We start from the raw sequence: 19,790 nt of genomic DNA on the forward strand, positions 1-19,790 counted from the left end.
GTGTGTAAACTATCGTGAAAAATCGTTAAAATCGTGAGCCGGCACACTAAACCCCCCTAAAACCCACCCCGACCCTTTAAATTAAATCCCCCACCCTCCCGAACCCCCCCCAAATGCTTTAAATTACCTGGGGATCCGGCGGTGGTCCAGAACGGCGGCGGTCCGTAACGGTCCCCTCAATAGAATCGTGTTGTCTTCAGCCGGCGCCATTTTTCAAAATGGCTGCCGCAAAATGGCGGCGGCCATAAACAAAAACGATTCGACGGAGGAGGTCGTTCCGGACCCCCGCTGGACTTTTGGCAAGTCTTGGGGGGGTCAGGAGGCCCCCCCAAGCTGGCCAAAAGTTTCCTGGGAGTCCAGCGGGGTTCCGGGAGCGATTTCTTGCCGCGAATCGTTTTCGTATGGAAAATGGCGCCGGCAGGAGATCGACTGCAGGAGGTCGTTCAGCGGGGGTTCCGGACCGCTGCTGAACGACCTCCTGCATTCGATCTCCTGCCGGCGCCATTTTCCGTACGAAAACGATTCGCGGCAAGAAATCGCTCCCGGAACCCCGCTGGACTCCCAGGAAACTTTTGGCCAGCTTGGGGGGGCCTCCTGACCCCCCCAAGACTTGCCAAAAGTCCAGCGGGGGTCCGGAATGACCTCCTCCGTCGAATCGTTTTTGTCTATGGCTGCCGCCATTTTGTGGCGGCCATTTTGAAAAATGGCGCCGACTGAAGACAACACGATTCTATTGAGGGGGCCGTTCCGGACCGCCGCCGTTCTGGACCACCGCCGGATCCCCAGGTAATTTAAAGCATTGGGGGGGCGGTTCGGGAGGGTGGGGGATTTAATTTAAAGGGTCGGGGGTGGGTTTTAGGGGGTTTTAGTGTGCCGGTTTTCCTGCCCTCCCCCTTCCCCCGATTTACGATTTTTTAACGATAAATCGGGGGAATTGTATTGTATCGTGGCCCTAACGATTTTTTGACGATTTAAAATATATCGGACGATATTTTAAATCGTCAAAAAACGATTCACATCCCTACTGCTCATTGAGAGTTATCTTTAACAAGCACATGAGAAACTTTCAAATGCAAACAGCACAGTCTTTTAGAGCTCTGGCTCTTCTCCAGTGCCTCTTAGGGCTCATTTGCCATCACCCTCCGTTGCCTGAGACTTTTGTTCTCCTCCTTCATTTGCTTAGTCTACTTTCTGCCTTACCTCCAGTGGATTTAGGTAAGCAAGCTCAGCCAACTATCTCCCTCTGATAAACGATATTCAGAGGAGCTTTGTTGCTGAAGTTCGAGAGATGAAACCAGTTTCGCTGCTGCTGTCTCCTTTATACAGCATAGTTCTCTGATTCAACGGCAGGGGAGAAGAAAAACCGATACTTCACACATCCAGCAGAGCTCTCTGCTTCAACGGCAGGGGAGAAAATGAGGGTTCGCACTCACAAAACGGGGAGTAGCTGGCTTGTTATGGCGGTTACTACCCCAAACCAAATGTGCCTGATACTTCACTTTCGATGCACATCCAGCATGGCTCTCTGCTTCAACAGCATGGGAGAAGACTGATACTTCACGCGTATCCAGCATAGCTCCCTGCTTCAACGGCAGGGGAGAAGAAAAACAACCAATAAGGGCTGTATAACATAGGCTGGGTAAAACAAATAAGCATGGGTGTAGCTTGCTTATTGCGACAGCTACTACCCCGAACTAATCAAGCTAGATATTTCACTTGGATGCAGCTCCATCACTGCTCTCTACATTAAAACTGGGGGTGGAAGGGAAATAGAACCAAGAGCTAAGAGAAACAGATAAGTATGAGAGAAAAAATGTGTGAAGCTTGCTGGGCAGACTGGATGGGCCATTTGGTCTTCTTCTGCCGTCATTTCTATGTTTCTATGTTATGAGGATTCCCCTCTTTCCATTGGATCTCCCATCTCAGTCTGGTTCTCTGTACTGGGTCCCTCTAGCTCCTCAGTAGCTGCTCCGGCAGGGAGAAACTCCGTCTCCTCCAATTCTTCTTTCTGCTCTCTCTTGACTCCTTCCTGGGCTGTCTCAGGTGATTCATGACCTCCCCTCCTCTCCTTAAAGTGGGATCTACCCCTTCCTTGCAAAAACACCCTCCAACCTGCCTTCCCCATCTAGCCACCTGATGGCCCCTTTCTGCTGGTTCTGGCTGCTCTGCTTCTATCGTTAACCCAGAATAGGATTTCTTTAATGCTACCGCCTTTTGGACTTTTCCAGGGTTGTCAATACCTTAATCTTTCTTCTAGCTGTCTTCTACTTGAGGATGAAACCCTTGCTCCTTCACACTGTACAGCATATAGCCATACAACAAAACAGTGCCATTCTCGGGGATGGCAAGTGCCATTTCAAAATGGAACCTGGTTAGAGCAGGAGTAACTGAGGATCACTTCTGCCACATTTTAGCGGTAATTTTCAAAGTGTCGCATGTGCACATGGACACGTCAATTTTATGCGTGTTTATGCACGCATGTTATAAAATCAGCTACCCATGCTTCTATGCACACGAGATTTTATATTGACGCGCGCGTGCGAATGCCATCTTGAGCGCGTAAGTGGGGGTATTTTAGTAGATGCACATGGTGATTCCAGTACCCATTTCCCCAGGCCATTCCCAGTTTACCCAGTTAAAGTATAAGATTTCCATATTCCCCTAGCTAGCCTACCTTTCTTTTTCTCTACCTGCCCCGACCGTTAAAACCCTGCTGACTAGGCAAGATTTTTTAATTTTTCTGTTTACATGCCATCCACAGCTGAAGTATGATACGCAGATAGGGACCCCGTCACGCGCATGTGTGCATAAGAATTATGTGCTGGTGTCATTGGGAAAATCAGGAACGCCCAAGCCCCACCCAGACCACACCCATGCCCCGCCCCCTTTTTCATGAAACTTTTTTTTATCCAGGTACTGGGAGATACTCGCGTGGCCGTGGGCCTTTTAAAATCCACGCAACCCATGAGCGTCCGAGTCAATTGCATATCTCCTGGTTTGCCACATGCAAGCCTTTGAAAATCTACCTCTTTGATTTGTTGCAATTCATGGATGGGATAAGATGGGTTTGAGGAAGGTGGGGGTAGAAGAAGGCCCACAAAGGGTTTTATTTTTATATTTTGGTGGTGCTGGAGGCAGGTGGGGAGTCTGGCAGCAGGAGAGGGGAAACACGGCTCTTTGTTTCCATTTAGTGTGGTTTTTTGTTTTTTTTTTGCCTTTTTTTTGTTTTGGTGTTTCTTCTTTTAAAATGAATCGCAATAAACATCAAACAGAACAAAAAATGAATTAAAAAAAACAAACAAAACAACTAAACAATTTTTTCCATGCACATCCTTTAGTGTCCAAGGTTTCAACGAGTGTCTGAAACAGTATTTGAGCCAAGGTCTCTTGGTTCCCGCTCCATAACTTTAACCAATAGGTCATCCCTTCTCCGTTTCTAGACGTCTGACTCTGTTTGTTCCATTATTTAATGAACTTCAGAAAAAAGGGAGAGGTATACCAAGAAGTTTCAATATGCATGACAACAGTAACTTCCAAATATTAACAACATTTGCATCAACCAAATGATATCACTAATGTTCAGTTAATACCAGCAGTAATTTCTGACTAGCGGTAACAAAAAGAAAAAATCTAATGATAAACTATCTTCTCAACTTTGTAATATTGTCCAAACAACCACCTAAACTATTCATTATAGGGACTTTTGAGTAATAAAAGCCACAATATCCAAATAAAAAATCCATAGATTTCAAATAACAGTAGTATGTGATAAGGACTATTCTCCCAACCAGAGTATAAGGGTGATGGTATTATTAAGCATTCCAGAAAAAGAAACTAGAAATCTCTTTCCATTGTTGTGATACAGTACATGTTAATTATAAGTTTGTAAATGGAAATAAAAAGCTGTAATTTCTAAATAATTAATCATGTAATGCTAGCAATTTTTTATCTAGTGCTGTACATCTATGGACCCCAAAGTGAAAGACTGGCTTTATATAATAGGTGATATTATAATTAGAATGGCAAGAGATATCAACATGGTTATTCTGGAACAGGAAGATGAGAAATTGATAATATGAGATCTTTTTATGGTCATACTGGTGAATTTATATTTCTACCAATTTAAACATATTGCAACATGGCTTCAAGCATAATATTTGTATTCATGCTAAGTCTATGAAGTTTGTGTTAACACACAAAAAAAGCTACAGTATAGGGATTACAGTCCCCAAAAAAGCAGATTATAGAAAATATTCCTGTTTAAATCACATTAGGAAATACCACAAAATCCTGGATCCACAAGCAAAGAAATGCATTACTGGGACATCAGATAGGTCAGTGCTTCCCAAACCTGTTCTGGGAGAAATCCACCCAGTCGGGTTTTCAGGATATCCACAATGAATATGCATGAGATATGTCTGCATACAATGGCGACTAGTGATGTGCATTCGTTTGCAACGAAATAGGAAATAAAGATGATATTTCCTATTTCATTGCATTTTGGGGGCTGACAAAACGAAAGGAAAATCCACGAATTTTCTTTTTTTTGGGGAGGGAGAAAGGGACCATTAAAAAAAACCCCAAAACCCACCCCAACCCTTCAAATTTAATTAATTACAAATCCCACCATCCCGACCCCCCAAGACTTGCCTGACCCCCCCCCCCCCCTCAAGACTTTCCAAAAGTCCCTGGTGGTCCAGTGGGGGTCCCGGGAGCGATCTCCCCCTCTCGGGCTTTCGGCTGCCAGTAATCAAAATGGCGCCGTGGCCTTTTGCCCTTACCATGTGACAGGGGCTACCGGTGCCATTGGTCGGCCCCTGTCACATGGTAGGAGCAATAGATAGCATGTGACATGGCACGGGCCATCCATTGCTCCTACCATGTGACAGGGGCCGACCAATGGCACCAGTAGCCCCTGTCACATGGTAAGGGCAAAGGGCCACCGATGCCATTTTGATTACTGGCAGCTGATGGCCCGAGAGGGGGAGATCGCTCCCGGGTCCCCCGCTGGACCACCAGGGACTTTCGGTAAGTCTTCAGGAGGGTGGGGGGATTATAGTTAAATAATTTGAAGGTTTGGGTGGGGTTTTTTGTTTCTTTCGGGTTTCATACCCGAAAAAACTTTTTCGGGTATGAAGAGTGGACCGAAATGGCCCACCCTGGACCCGAAAATGAAAAACCAATGAAAAAAAAATCCAAATCCATTTTATGCATATTCATTGTGGATATTCTGAAATCCAGACTGACAAGATTTCCCAGGACAGGTCTGGGAAGCACTGATGTAGGCAACCTAAAAGAAATATCAAAGACCAAGATTGCCTTTAAATGCTTATGGCTGCATAATCATTTATACCCAGCTTTTTAGCCAAAAACGTTGGCATCAGCAAATCAATTAAAGACATACAGAATAGTGTTGCACGTCCTGTCCGCAACTGGCCCGCGCCTGGGCATGCTCACCTCATCCCTGCTTCAGCAGGTCCGAGGCCATCCTCCCCCGCTGCTGCTGCCAGCTCCGTTCGTTCACAGCGTCCCGCGGTGGCGTCCCCCAAGCCTTCCACCGCTCACCAGGCCTCACGGAGGGGCTCAGTGTCCTCCATGGGGTCGGCCCCGCCCATAGGCGTGCACGCGTGGACCGCCCGGCCTCTTAAAGGGCCAAGGGCGAGTCCCAGCTCCATGACACGCCCTGATTGACTGTAGGATTTAAGGAAGTGATCAGACCTCACTATCTTGCCTTGGCAAACAGGTCGTCACCCAGTGTGCTCTAGGCTGCTGTCCTTGCCTGTTCCAGTGTTATTTGTCTGTTCCAGTGTTTCTCGCCTGTTCCTGTGTTCCCGTGTCTCCTGTGGTCCTCTGCCACCTGGAACCGACCACTGCCTGCCTGACTACTCTTCTGCCTGCCGCCTGGAACCACCCACTGCCTGCCTGACTACTCTCCTGCCTGCCTGCCTACTCTTCTGCCTGCTGCCTGCGGGTCATCTGTCTCGAAGGGTTGTCTTCCTCCCTCAAGGACGAGTTAGCGGCCCGAGAGATCTCTGCATCTCTGGAGGACCTCATCTCCCTAGTAGGGAGGATTGACCACCGCCTCCAACAACGGAATCGGGAGGTAAAGGCTATTCGATGAGCGGTTCTAGGATCACCTCGCTCTCCTAGCCCCAAACAGAAGACACCACCTCTGGTTCTCCCTTCCACCGAAGAACCCATGCAAGTCAACCGTGGTCGTCTCACCCCCGAGGAACGTCTCCGAAGGCGGCGATCAGGTCTCTGCCTCTACTGTGGAGAGTCTGTTCATCATATTCAGATCTGTAAGATGTGTCCTGGAAACTCTAAAGCTAAGACTGGTGGGGGTCCCGAGCTTAGGTACCACAGTTTCAGGCCCTCAATTCCTCTTGTCAGTCTCTCTCCTCAGGGAGGCCCATGCCTTCCATACCACCGCTCTTGTGAATACTGGGGCCGGTGGGAACTTCATCCTGGAGGAGTTGGTTATGCTCCCCCAGATTCCGACCCAACCACTGAAGGTCCCCTTGCAGATAACCTCCATCCATGGGGAGCCTCTTCCAATTCGAATTACTCATCGCACTCAAGCCATTCAACTGACCGTAGGAATCCTCCATGATGAGGAGATCCCCCTCCTGGTTCTGAAACGGTCAGTACATCCGATCGTGCTCAGCCTTCCTCCATTCCCCCCACTTCGACTGGGAGTATCTACAACTCGTCGAGTGGGGGTCCTGATGCCATACTCACTGCCTATGACGGGTAGCTCCACCCGTGCCTGTCCTGACATCAGCTACACTTCCAGGGCTACCTTCACCCTATGTTGTCTTTGATGATGTCTTCTCTAAATAGCAAGCGGACGTCTTGGCACCACTTCGAAAGTTCAATTGCCTCATCGAGCTACTGCTGGGCACCATGCCACCGAAAGGAAGAACCTACCCGCTATCGCTTCCTGAAACCCAGGCCATGTCATCCTATATTAAAGAGAATCTGGCCAAAGGCTTTATCAGACCGTCCCCGGTTAGGCCAGATTCTTCTTCGTAAAGAAGAAGGATGGCACCTTACGCCCTTGCATCGACTACCGTGGCCTGAACACTGTCACCCACAAGGACTGGTACCTGCTTCCACTCATTAGCGATTTGTTTGATTGACTCCAAGGAGCTCGCATATTCACCAAATTGGACTTTCGTGGAGCCTACAACATGGTGAGGATCCAACCAGAAGATATTTGGAAGATGGCGTTCAACACGCGGGATGGACACTACGGTACGTAGTAATGCCCTTTAGGCTATGTAATGCCCCAGCTATTTTCCAAAGAATGATGAACGAGATGCTCCGCGATCTTTTATACTCCTTCGTCATGGTTTACCTGGATGACATCTTGATCTTCTCCAAGGACCTGGAGCTCCATCGTTCACATGTCCAAAATGTTCTCCAGTGACTTCGAGAACACCACCTCTACGCTAAACTGGAGAAATGCCTGCTTGAAAGATCTTGCCTGTTACGAGCACGCGCGGGCGCGGTCGTCTCGGGCGGGTGGTGAGCCCTTGGGCCACGGCAGGACCCCAGGAGGAGCCCGAAGCCACACCGTGGGAGGTGAGCTGAGCAGGCATGGTGAGCCAGGCAGGCAGGAACAGAAGCAGGGAGTCCGACCCTCAGCCGGACCTGCATGCCCATGGTAGCCAACACGGGGAAGTTGACTAATGAACGGTCCTCCGACTGTTCCCGGCCCTTTCGGACCTGCCGCAGGGAACGGCAATGGGCAGCAGGCCGGACAGAGGCGAGGGCAGACAGAGTCCTTAAACAGACGACATCAAACAGGGCAGAAGCAGGCTGAAGCAGACGGAGACATCAGGACAAGGGCTGAAGCGAGACACTAGAAGGATCCAGGCGAGTAGGAACTCCGATGCTGGGATACTCACATCCGAAGCCCCCTCGGCTGGCAGAGGAAGACATCCGGGCAAGGGCTGAAACAGACACTGTAGACAAGGCTGGACGGGAACATTGCACTGTCCATCAGGGCGCCCTACTCAGCCCACCCGTGGGACTGAGTCGCGGACCACCCTGTCCCAGACGCGCCCTACACAGCCCAGGAAGGCTGGTCGCGGACCACGCTGAGAAGGAGGGTGCAGGGAAACTCCAGGCGCACAGGAACTCCGATGCTGGGATACTCACATCCGAAGTCCTTACGGCTGGCAGGCACAGGAGCAGACATCAGGCAAAGACACTGGACAAGGAACCATGGAAGACCTGGATCAGCACGGTTACAGCCAACTGTAAGGCCTGATCGAAGGCCAAGACACAGTGAACAGAAAGTCCTTAAGTACTGGAGGTAGAAGGCAACTCCCTGGGAGGAGTTTGCCAGGACCGCCCACCGCTGGTCCTATAAGTCAGGTAGAAAGCTGCGGGCCAGCCCCTAGGAGAAGGGCGTCGCCAAACAGGAAGTCCAAACGCTCAGGCATGCAAGCCACAGGCACAGCTAGGCCTCTCAGGCCCTGGAGCAAGTCCTGGATGATGCGCAGGCGAGGCCCTGGCTTCAGAGCGGCCTCTGGAGGAAGGTAAGAGACCTCCTGCAGCGCAGCAGCAGGGGGGGATCGTAACATTGCCTCCCATTTTTGGGTTACATTTTTTACAATCAAGGATTTACCATGGACCCAGACAAACTACAAGGCATTTGTGACTGGCCCCAGCCAGTCAGTCTCCGAGTCCTGCAAAGATTTTTAGGGTTTACTAAGTATTATCGCCATTTTATTGCAGACTACTCCACTCTCGCTGCCCCACTTACTGCTATGACCAAGAAGGGCTGTAACCTTCGCGAGTGGAGCCCCAAGGCCCAGGATACATTCCAGGCTCTCAAGGAAACCTTCCGTACTGGCCCCTGTCTCCATTACCCGGACCTGAATCATCCTTTCATTGTAGAGGTCGATGCCTCCGCTATCAGTGCCGGAGTGGCCCTAAGTCAGTATTCTCCAAAGGGAAAGCTCACACCCTGTTCCTTCTATTCACATAAATTCTCTCCAGCTGAGCGCAATTACACTATCGGGGATCGAGAACTGTTGGCCGTGAAGTTAGCCCTCCAGGAGTGGCGCCCCTGGCTCGAAGGGGCCCAACACCATTTATACTGATCATAAAAATTTAGAACATCTGAAAGAAGCACAGCTGCTAAATGCATGACAAGCCCACTGGGCCCTCTTCTTTTCACGGTTTCACTTCGAACTATGCAACCATCCTGCATCAAAGAACCTCCATGCGGAGGCCCTGTCACACTCAGTAGAACCTGAGTTTGTACTTTACTATAGATTATCCGTGTTTATTCGATATGTTCCATGTAAACCGCCTCCCCGGCGATAGTTATCTCTGTTAAATGTGAACCGGAGTGATATGTATTGTATACAGGAACTTCCGGTATATAAAACCAAAAATAAATAAATAAATAAGGACCACTCCACATTATTGATCCTGCGTGCATCTCTCTCGCTGCCACCAACAAAGTTCCTCCAGGTAAGACGGTAGTTCATCGCCGTCTAAGGGAACTCGTACTGCGTTGGGCTCACGATTCCCGCCTCGCCGGTCACCTGGGCCGGGCCTGGAATCTATAGATGCTTCGACGATACTATTGGTGGCCCAGTATGGTCAAGGATTCCTGGGATTACATTGACTCCTGTCACGTTTGTGCACAACAAAAAAACCCCACTGGATGCCCATGGGGGTCTCCTCCAGCCTCTACCAGCACCCACTGAGCCCTGGACCAACCTCTCCATGGACTTCATCATTGAATTACCTCCGTCCAGAGGAAATACTGTGATCTGGGTCGTAATCGACCGTTTTTCAAAAATGGTCCACTTTATTCCATTGCCTAGTCTACCTTCAGCACCCGAACTAGGAAGACTCTTCTTGACGCATATCTTTCGCATCCATGGGCTTCCTCAAGAGATTGTCTCCGATCGTGGGCCACAATTTGCCGCCAAGTATTGGAAATCACTCTGCCGTAAATTCAACATCACCCTCAACCTGACTTCGGCCTACCACCCAGAGGCAAATGGGCAGGCTGAATGAATGAATCGAATGCTCAAAACATTCCTCCGATCATATATCAATGACCAGCAGATAACTGGGCTGATCTCCTTCCCTGGGTTGAGTTCGCCCATAATACCCATGTAGCGGCCGCCACCGGAAGCTCTCCCTTCCATGTCGTATAAGGCCGGCAGCCCTATCTGCCGCTTCCTATGCCTCTAAGTGTACCCTCTCCAGCAGCTCAAGCCACGGCCCAGTCTATACAACAACTATGGCAACAGGTCACTCGGAGACTGGGCCAGGCTGCTGACCGTGCCAGCAAAATTGCTGACGCTCACCATCATGCTGCCCCCACCTTTCTCCCAGGCCAAAAGGCGTGGCTCAGGATACCTTCACAATGACTAGGACCCAAATACGTGGGCCCGTTTCCTGTTCTCCGTTGAGTAGGAGCAGTAACATACCAACTACTGCTACCTCGTAACATGGGCATCCACAACACATTCCATGGTCCCTCCTCAAGCATCTGGTATTGTCTTGGCCCACCAGATGTCCATCGGCTACACCGCAAGTCTCCGCTGAACCCGACGCTATTCTCCAGGTAAGAGGTCCTCGACGTCTGTTGGCATCGAGGCTGCTGGGAATACCTCCTTGCCTGGGATGGATTTGGGGCCGAAAAGAATTCTTGGGAGCCCTCTCATAACATCCTTGACAAAAACTTATTACAGGACTTCGACCAGGCTCATCTAGACAAGCCACAACTGAGCAGGGGGAGGCCTAGAGGGGGGATACTGTTGCACATCCCGTCCACGCTCGGCCAGCACCCAGGCCTGCTCACCTCGTCCCTGCTCTAGCGGGTCCCAGGCCATCCTCCCCCACTGCTGCTGCCAGCTCCGCTCGTCCATGGCTTCCCATGGTGGCATCCCCCGGGGCTTCCACCGCTCACCAGGCCTCACAGCGGGGCTCGGCGTCCTCCATGGGTCCGGCCCCGCCCCTAGGCGCACGCAGACCGCCCGGTCTCTTAAAGGGCCAAGGGCAGGTCCTAGCTCCACGGTGCGCCCTCTTTGACTGTAGGATTTAAGGAAGTGGTCAGACCCCACTTCCTTGCCTTGGCAAACGGTTGACACCCAGTGTGCTCTAGTTTGCTGTCCTCGCCGGTTCCAGTGTTCCTCATCTGTTCCAGTGTTTCTCGTTTGTTCCAGTGTTTCTCACCTGTTCCTGTGTTCCCGTGTCTTCTATGGTCCTCTGCCGCCTGGAACCGACCACTACCTGCCTGACTACTTTTCTGCCTGCCGCTTGGAACCAACCACTGCCTGCCTGACTACTCTTCTGCCTGCCACCTGGAACCAACCACTGCCTGCCTGACTACTCTCCTGCCTGCCGCCTGGAACCGACCACTGCCTGCCTGACTACTCTTCTGCCTGCCGCCTGGAACCGACCACTGCCTCCTGACCACTCCTCTCATCTGCAGCCTGGAACTGAGCACTGCTTGCCTGACTCCATCGGACTGACCTCTGGACTTTGACCCTTGCTTTGGCTGACCATCCTCGGACTGATATCCTGGCTCTGACCCTTGCGCTACACTCTGAGACCATCTTCGCTTCTCCTCAGACCATCATGTCCACCTGCCTCGACATGCATCGCGGCCAGTCCCAAGCTAGACCCATAGGCCCTGCCTACTCTGCCCAGAGGACCTTCTGTTCCTAGACTGTTCTCGTGGTCTCCGGTATCTCTCGTCCAGGTCTAGCTTGCCTCCTCCAGGATTGCCACACCTCTACTAGTGGTGGGCACACCTCTCTGGTATCTCTCAGAGAGACCCTGCGAGGCCCACCTAAGCCCAGGCGGTCCGGAAATCCAAAGGCTCAACCCGAGGAGAACCAGGTGAAGTTCCAGCTAGCCTCTGTCTCCTTGTGTGCTCCAACCCTGGTGGCAGGTGCTCTCTGGGTTCGCTCAGAGGGCCGTACCAATCCTGCACCAGGCCAAGGGTCTACCTCCAGCACCACAAATAGTGGAAAAAAGTTGTTTGTATTTGGCTATAAATTGGCCAACACCATTTCTTTCCTTCCGTTGAGGGAAGATTATAACTTAGAGGTGTTCAGACATAATCCCATGGATAGTAGCTTCAACCCCATTGGATCCTTAGCTAAGCACAAATACAAAATTAATAAAATGATTTCGGTGCAAGATATATTTCAACAATCCAAATGTGTCTACAAAAGTTAATAGAAACAGACATTTCATCTGAAATATTGTAGTTGATCCTCCAATGCTACTTGAGAGAATCATGCACTTGTTGCTATCCGTTGAAAATTACCAATGGTCTTCTGAGAAAGCTCTCATGTTTTCCATTTATTGTTATTATTATTATATTATAAATATACTCATTACCTGCATAGATAGTGCCTTTACCAAATCCTTTCTGTATTATGTTGTGTATTTTTCATGTAGTACAGCCACATTATTTACAAACGTAGATCTTAGTTTCAGGCACTAACCATCTAAATGTCTTCAAGCTTCTTTCTGGTGGGCCACAAAAACTTGAAATATTTACAAAAAAAACCCCACCCCTGCTCTCTGCTTGGGAATTGGTGCACTGCTTTGGTCTGAAAGGGTTCCTTAAGGCTGAAGTGCTCTACAACACATTTACCGCTCTTTATACTCTCTCTACACATTTACCAACACATTTACCAACACATATACGCTCTACAACACATTTACCAACACATTTACCACTCTTTATACTCTCTCTCTAACTTCTTGGTTTTCCTATGAATAAAGGTAAATTAATTAACTGTAGGCATTCTCCTTGTCCAGTCTCCGACAGGGAGGGCCATGCAAACCGAGGAGCCAATTGTTGAATAGAACCACACAGTGAGACGCTGGTACTGAAGAAATCAGGAAAATAAATCTGGACTAGGTTCTGCTAGAATGAACTCAAAGAGCTTCCCTGCCTTGATACGGATGCTAAAATCTGCTGAGCTATTACAGTGCTAGCAAGCAGTGATATGGTCAGGCCATTACAATAATTTATTTATTTATTTATTTAAGTTTTTTTATATACCAACATTCAGGACGGTAGTCCCATCATGCTGGTTCACAAGAAACAGGGGTGCAATAGTAATAAAACTTTACAATTTGAACAAAAGTGCAGAAAAGCAGTTACATATAACAAGGAATATATAATAAATTACCTTTCAAGTAAAATTGCTTGCTACACACTGCACACAATTTTTTTCTCTTAATACTCAGAATGCCTGCCAAATTTTATTCTTTTGTCAACAACACAGGTCAATTTCCTGCCATGTTATCTTTTTTGACAAGTGAGATGGCAGCTGATGTGATGACTTAGACTTTCTTCTTATTTTTTACAGGCTGCTACGAACATATCCAGGATTGAACAGGCCAATGATCAAGCCACAAAGATGCTGAGCAGTGGTTAGACGCAATGAAGTGAATTTCTTTCTTAACGCTGCCAGGCAGTGGTTCCAACCCCTGTCCTTGGGACTATCTCATCCAATCAGGTTTTCAGAATATCCACAATGAATACGCATGAGATGGCTTGGCATACGCTGAGGACCTCACATATGTCAATTTATTTCATGCACATTTAGTCGGGATATCCTGAAACCCAACTGGCTGCAGAGTCACCAGGACAAGTTTGGGCACCACTGCCAGGGGGACAGCACTGTCATGCTTTTATCCATGGTATTTACCTAATAGGTTTGCACACATGCACATATCAGCCCCCATTGTAAATGTCGTCCTGTGTCGTTTGTCAGCTTTCTAACAATGATACTTGTAATTATTTCTTTTCTAGATAATCTTTCTTTCCAAAGGTTGTACATAGTGCTGATTTGATGGCGATAGCTCACTGACATGTTTTATTTTAGGTTGGGTTTTGTTTTTTTTTTTTGTTTGTTTGTTTACGATGTTCGCTGAATGACCACAATGTAGGAATGCTCTCCGTGCCGTTTTACCTTTTAAACATACAGTATTGGTCTTGTAAAACTGTGACATTCCACTGAGCTACTGCCGTGCTCCTTTCCGTGGGTGTCATCATGTTTAAGCACTTCAGACTTGTTGTCTTCGGTTCGTCCTCGCCGCTCTGTTCCAATTTCATGGTTAGACAACACGGAACTATATAACTATTATAAGCACTGCACTAAAAGTGATGTGGTTTATGCATTTATGCATGAGAATAGACGTTTAGAGTCCTACATTACAAAAAGACCTTCCCATGGCAGTAGCACATCAGAAAATACAAAGAAAGCATGCTCAGTATTCAGACGCTGTTGGGGCTATGTTATACCAGCAGGTTTGCAGTAGTGCCACTTCCTTTCTGTCAATATATAGAGTTATCTTTAATCATAATCATTCTTTTGTTTGTTTAAAATTTAAAACAAGAAATAAAAAGATGGACCTAGCACACGTTGATAAAACCATTTCTAGAAAATGTACATGATGTACTTTCAGCTGAATTGTCAAATACAATTGCTAAATGGTTATAAAATAAGGGGTGGATGCTACTTCGAGGATTATCTTTTGGAGGCGACTCCTACGCTATGACCCAGTGCAAAGATATGTAATTTTTATAAGGCTGTAACTTATTGGTTGCTCTCTCCATGTGGTTTGTTATCAGTACAGATCTCTGTTGCTTATCTAGAGCTATGCACACCAAATCGCTGAGATGTTTAAGTAAATAAAAATAACCTAAATGAATGAAATCTAGATAAACTGTGAGATAAATATCATTACAGCATGTAATATGAAATTCCTTCTGTCTCCTGTCAGTTTGTGAAGTGATTGACATTTTGTAGCTAGTTTAAAATGATTAAAAATTATAGCTCTCAGACTCCTTTTCTTTCTCTCTCTTCTTCATGCTGGCCTGTATGTCAGTGATACCTTATTATTTTCCACCCACATGGGAGAAGGGAGCCAGGGAATTCAGTGCAGGCGCTCTTTGCAAATCCGCAGCATGTGATGTGTGCAACCTGCCTGCAAATAAAAGATGTCCCTTTTGGAAACTAATTAAAGTGACAGGTGACACTGCGGAACAAAGAGGCTCACAGACCTCAAACGTATAATTTGCTTATTGTGCCAAACGACCTGTTTGGAGACAAGAGCAAGTTGTGTGGTTGCTACTAACATTTCTCTTCCTTCAGTTCTCTAAGAAGAGAAATGGAACTAGATGTCTCTTTGGCTTTGTGGGTTTTTTGGGGGGAATATTTTTGTTTAAATGGTGCTTGTGAACTCTGATAATATATATTTTTTTAACAGAGGGCTAGTCAGTCACGCAGCCACACGTTTACTCAAAATTATCCACCGCTATATAAATATCTGTGTGGCTTTGAAGGTTCTCCATACTGCAAATCAAATTATAGCTAGATGCGCATGACTGAACTTTCCATCCCTACACAAATAGCCCTGACATGTTCAGTGAAGTATACAAAAGGCGAGCACCAGAAATCATTGATGCTGCCTGATATTTATTTTGTCCCGGGCTCGGTTAGCTGCCCGAGATCTTTTTATCTCTCCACTGAGGTGAGAAATTCATCGGTTTGCTTTCACTGAAAAATAAAAACCCTGGCAAATTTGATCATGAAAACAATAAAATAAAAATTAAGGAGCAAACGCAGGCAAATCTTATTTTCCTCACAGTAAACAAAAGTTATTGATTTGGCTGACTACTCACATAGAAATATTCAATAGCAACTCAATATGAAAGCAAAGGTCAGGCGTTCAGTGTGAAAGGCAGCTTTTACGCTATTCTCCTCTTAAAACAGAGCCAACAAAGATTTTGCATTCTGGTGCGTCCTGCTGACAGAGTAGCGCAGCAGGCTTTGATATCTTTCTTGAAAGGATTGCAAAGGGGAACAAAATAGTACATTTAGGAAAAGTGATCTACAAATCAATTTCAATGAAAGAATAAGATAAATCAGCCACAGATGGCCCTTTATACATGTCTTTAGTTTTGCTGATTCGATTAGCTTATCTTTACATCCACTTTCACCTGCAAAAATCACACCCCATGCCAGCACTTTTCCAGCTTGATTACATGCCTACAAAAATCATGCTGTTCTTGAGTGTCCATAAGTAAACTTTGGTATGGCAGTGGGCTTCATAAATAATGCAATTTAACCTACTGCAGGGATTTTGAACACAGACATTAGTAAATGAAGCTATTCTAAAGAACAATGTCACAGAAGCTATTCTAAAGAACAAAATCACAGAACATAAGGAAAGACATGGTTTAATGAAACACAGCTAGCATGGAATTACCCAAGGGAAGTCCGGCCTCAAAATCTCTTACATTTTTTTGAAGGGGTGAATAAACATGTGGACAAAGGTGAACTGGTAGATGTAGTGTATTTGACTTTTCAGAAAGCATTTAACCAAGTTCCCCATGAGAGGCGTCAAAGAAAACTAAAATGTCATAGGATAAGAGGAGATGTCCTTTTGTGGATGGCAAACTGGCTAAAAGACAAGAAACAGAGAATAGGATTAAATGGTCAGTTTTCACAGTGTAGAAAGGTAAACAGTGGAGTGTCTCAGGAATTTGTATTTGGACCAGCGCTTTTTAATATATTTATAAATGATCTGGAAAGATGTATGATGAGTGACTGATCAAATCTGCAGATGACATAAAATTATTCAGAGTAGTTAAATCACATGCGGATTATGATAAATTACTGGAAGACTTTGCGATACTTGGGTGTCCAGACCCACATAGTATGAGATAAATGATGGGGGTTGAGTGGGGGCTGGGCACAGTACTGACCCATGCTAACCTTGGAGCCCCTAAAAAATTCAGTTCTAGTTAAGCCCCTGTTTAGAAAAAGTTTGCCCACCCCTGTTTTAGGTACACAATGTATTCTACTAACAAATGTTTTCAGCACACAAATTGTAGGCACAACTTTTATGCTTCAAGCTCATGTTTTGTGTGCAAATCGCATCTTTTGTGCGCTCAAATCATATTTTCTGTAACAAAGCACACAAACCATGTTTTATGCACATTAACCTTGTTTTGTGCGTGCTAAAGCAAATTTTTGTGTGTACATATTTTAACAGGTTAATGTGCATTTTTAAACTCCTGATGCATTAGCATACTATTAGCTTACTGCATCAGGATTTAACTCTTTTTTTAATGTGTATGAAGAAAATGTGAACTGAACTTCAGTGCTTATTTTTTACTCAAATTGAGCCCTAAGGGGCTGATGCAATTATGTGCGCTGAAAGCGGGCGCTGACTTTTCAGCGCCTGCTTTTTTAACGCATGTATGGCGCCTGCAAGGGGGGGTGCCATGCAATATGGAAATTAGGGGGTCATGCTAGGAAGGAGGCGCTAGGGTCGCTTGGGCGACCTTAGCACCTCCTTTCTAACGCAACCCGCCGCGGCTGCCGGTTATGAAGACCAATGCCGATAAAGTCGGCCTCGGTTTTCATAACCTGCCTGTCTGCCAGTAATGTAAACGGCCGCCGAGTTTACCGGCGTCGGTCTTCATAACTCGGCAGTCTGCCGAGTTATTTTATTTTTTTATTTTTACTTTAAAAAAGAAGAAAAGCAAAGCAGTTTTTTCTGCTTTTCTGTACTTCTTTTCAATATGCTCAGCTATTAACCGCCTGCTCCAGGCAGGCGTTAATATCTGAGCAATAAATGTGCGTCTGAGATGGGGGTTCCCGCCGCTGAACGACCTCCTGCAGTCGATCTCCTGCCGGCGCCATTTTCCGTACGGAAAACGATTCGCGGCAGGAGATCGTTTTCCGGACCCCCACTGGACCCCCAGGGACTTTTGGCCAGCTTGGGGGGGCCTCCTGACCCCCACAAGACTTGCCAAAAGTCCAGCGGGGGTCCGGAACGACCTACTGCAGTCGAATCGTGTTGGTCTATGGCCGCCGCCATTTTGAAAAATGGCGCCGGCTGAAGACAACACGATTCAATTGCAGGAGGCCGTTCCGGACCGCTGCCGTTCCGGACCGCCGCTGGACCCCCAGGTAATTTAAGGCATTTGGGGGGGTTCGGGAGGGTGGGGGATTTAATTTAAAGGGTCGGGGGTGGGTTTTAGGAGGTTTTAGTGTGCCGGCTCACGATTTTCACGATACTTTAAACACCCAAACGGCAACAATACAACTCCCTCCCCCTCCCAGCCGAAATCGATCGTTAAGACGATCGAGGACACGATTCACATCTCTACTGATCAACATAAAACCCATAATAGCAAATGAACGAGTAATAACCCATAGCTAGAAGGATGTTTGGATGCATAGGGAGAGGCAAAATCAGTAGAATAAAAGAGGTAACTAGGCCTCGTTATAGGTCATTGGTGAGGCCTCATCTGTATAGAGGTTTTATCTCAGACAGGATAGAGAGAGGCTGGAGATGGTCCAGAGAAGGGAACCAAAATGGTGAAGGGTTTGTACCAAAAACCCTATAAGACTGAAATAACTTAATGTTCATACCCTGGAAGAGAGGCAAGATGAGGGATATGATTTAAACATTTTAGGACCCGAAAGGTATTAAATCACAGGAAGCCAAGTTTTTCCAGTGGAAAGAAAGCTGCAGAAATAGGGGTCACAGTACGAAGCTTCGGGGGGGCGGGGAGGGGGAGATTCAGAAACAACGGGACCAATGTAATAAGACCCACGGTGAAATCGGCGCTAGTTGTCTGTGCGTATTTTTTTTTAATGGATGCAGCATAAGCAGGCGCCTCCAAGGGATGTAATAAGGGGACAGCATGCAAATAAGGTACGTGCAGAAAATCCACACAAAAACAAATATCCACACAGATATGCATGATAAAACGCGCGCTGAAAACCCTATGCAATAAACCATGCATAAACCAGCATTAATGTGGTGACTCTTGATTGATTCTTGGTTGAAAGCCTTTAATAGGAATGTGCAGAGATAAAACATTTGTTTTTGTTTTCGCTTTGTTTTTGGTTGTTTTTTTTCCTCACAATTCCTTTCATTTCTGTAAAAAAACCAAATAAAATATTTTAAAAAAACCTCAAAACAAGAAAATGGGACATCCCAAGGCCTCCCGTCCCCACCACCCATCTGGAAAATACCGGGACCAAGCTACCTCCAGGCCTGCACTTACCCGGTCCAGTGGGGATCTGCCAACAAAGCTTCGGCACAGGCCAAAGTCTCAGCCTTGCCTAGGCACAGCCCACAGTAGATTGCCTCAGCCTACTCAAGGCCGATGCCTGGGCCTTGGCCTAGCCGGAACCTGGGTCCAGGCCCGACGTTGCAGCCTGGTCCAGAGGCAGGGTCCTGACTCCAGGGCCTTAGCCCTGACCCAGGCCCGACACCAGGACCAGACCCATAAACTGGGTCCCAATGCCTGTGCCTCGGCCTAGGCTGGAGTCCAGAAGCCACAGCCCCAGGCCCCAGGCCTGATACCGAGGCCCAGTCCCAATGCCTAGGTCTCAGCCTAGAATGGAGCCCGATGCTGCAGCCCAGCCCAGAGGCCAGATCCCTATGCCAGGGCCTTGACCCAGACCCAGGCCCAAAGCAATGGCCTGGCCTGGAGGCTGGGTCTCGACGCCAGACCATCAGCTTGGACCTAGGCCTGATGCGAGAGCCTGGCCTGGAGGCTGGATCCCGATGCCTGGGCCTTGGCCTAGGTGAGGCCCAGGCCTTGCAGCTCCATCGACACCAAGCTCTTCTTTATTCTTTTTTAAACTGATGCCGTGGATTGGGGTCGCGCCAGATTTAATTAACTCCCGTGCATTCATCCCAGTGTATAGCGCCATTTTGATGTATGGAAATGCCATGCTGCTCCCCAGCAT

General features: G+C 47.4%; 1 protein-coding gene across 2 annotated transcripts in view; it reads left to right on the forward strand.

Annotated features, from left to right (window-relative positions):
* SNAP25 (synaptosome associated protein 25) overlaps positions 1–13,892 on the forward strand; it is a 165,546-nt gene extending 151,654 nt beyond the window's left edge. For both annotated transcript variants that reach the window (XM_029593523.1, XM_029593522.1), the window contains exon 8: positions 13,374–13,892. In XM_029593523.1, the coding sequence (XP_029449383.1) occupies positions 13,374–13,442 (69 nt within the window). In that variant the 3' untranslated portion in view covers positions 13,443–13,892. The remainder of the gene's footprint in view (positions 1–13,373) is intronic.
* The last annotated feature ends 5,898 nt before the right edge of the window (positions 13,893–19,790 follow it).

The sequence above is a fragment of the Rhinatrema bivittatum genome, chromosome 3, assembly GCF_901001135.1.
Source record: "Rhinatrema bivittatum chromosome 3, aRhiBiv1.1, whole genome shotgun sequence".
Lineage (NCBI taxonomy): Eukaryota > Metazoa > Chordata > Amphibia > Gymnophiona > Rhinatrematidae > Rhinatrema > Rhinatrema bivittatum.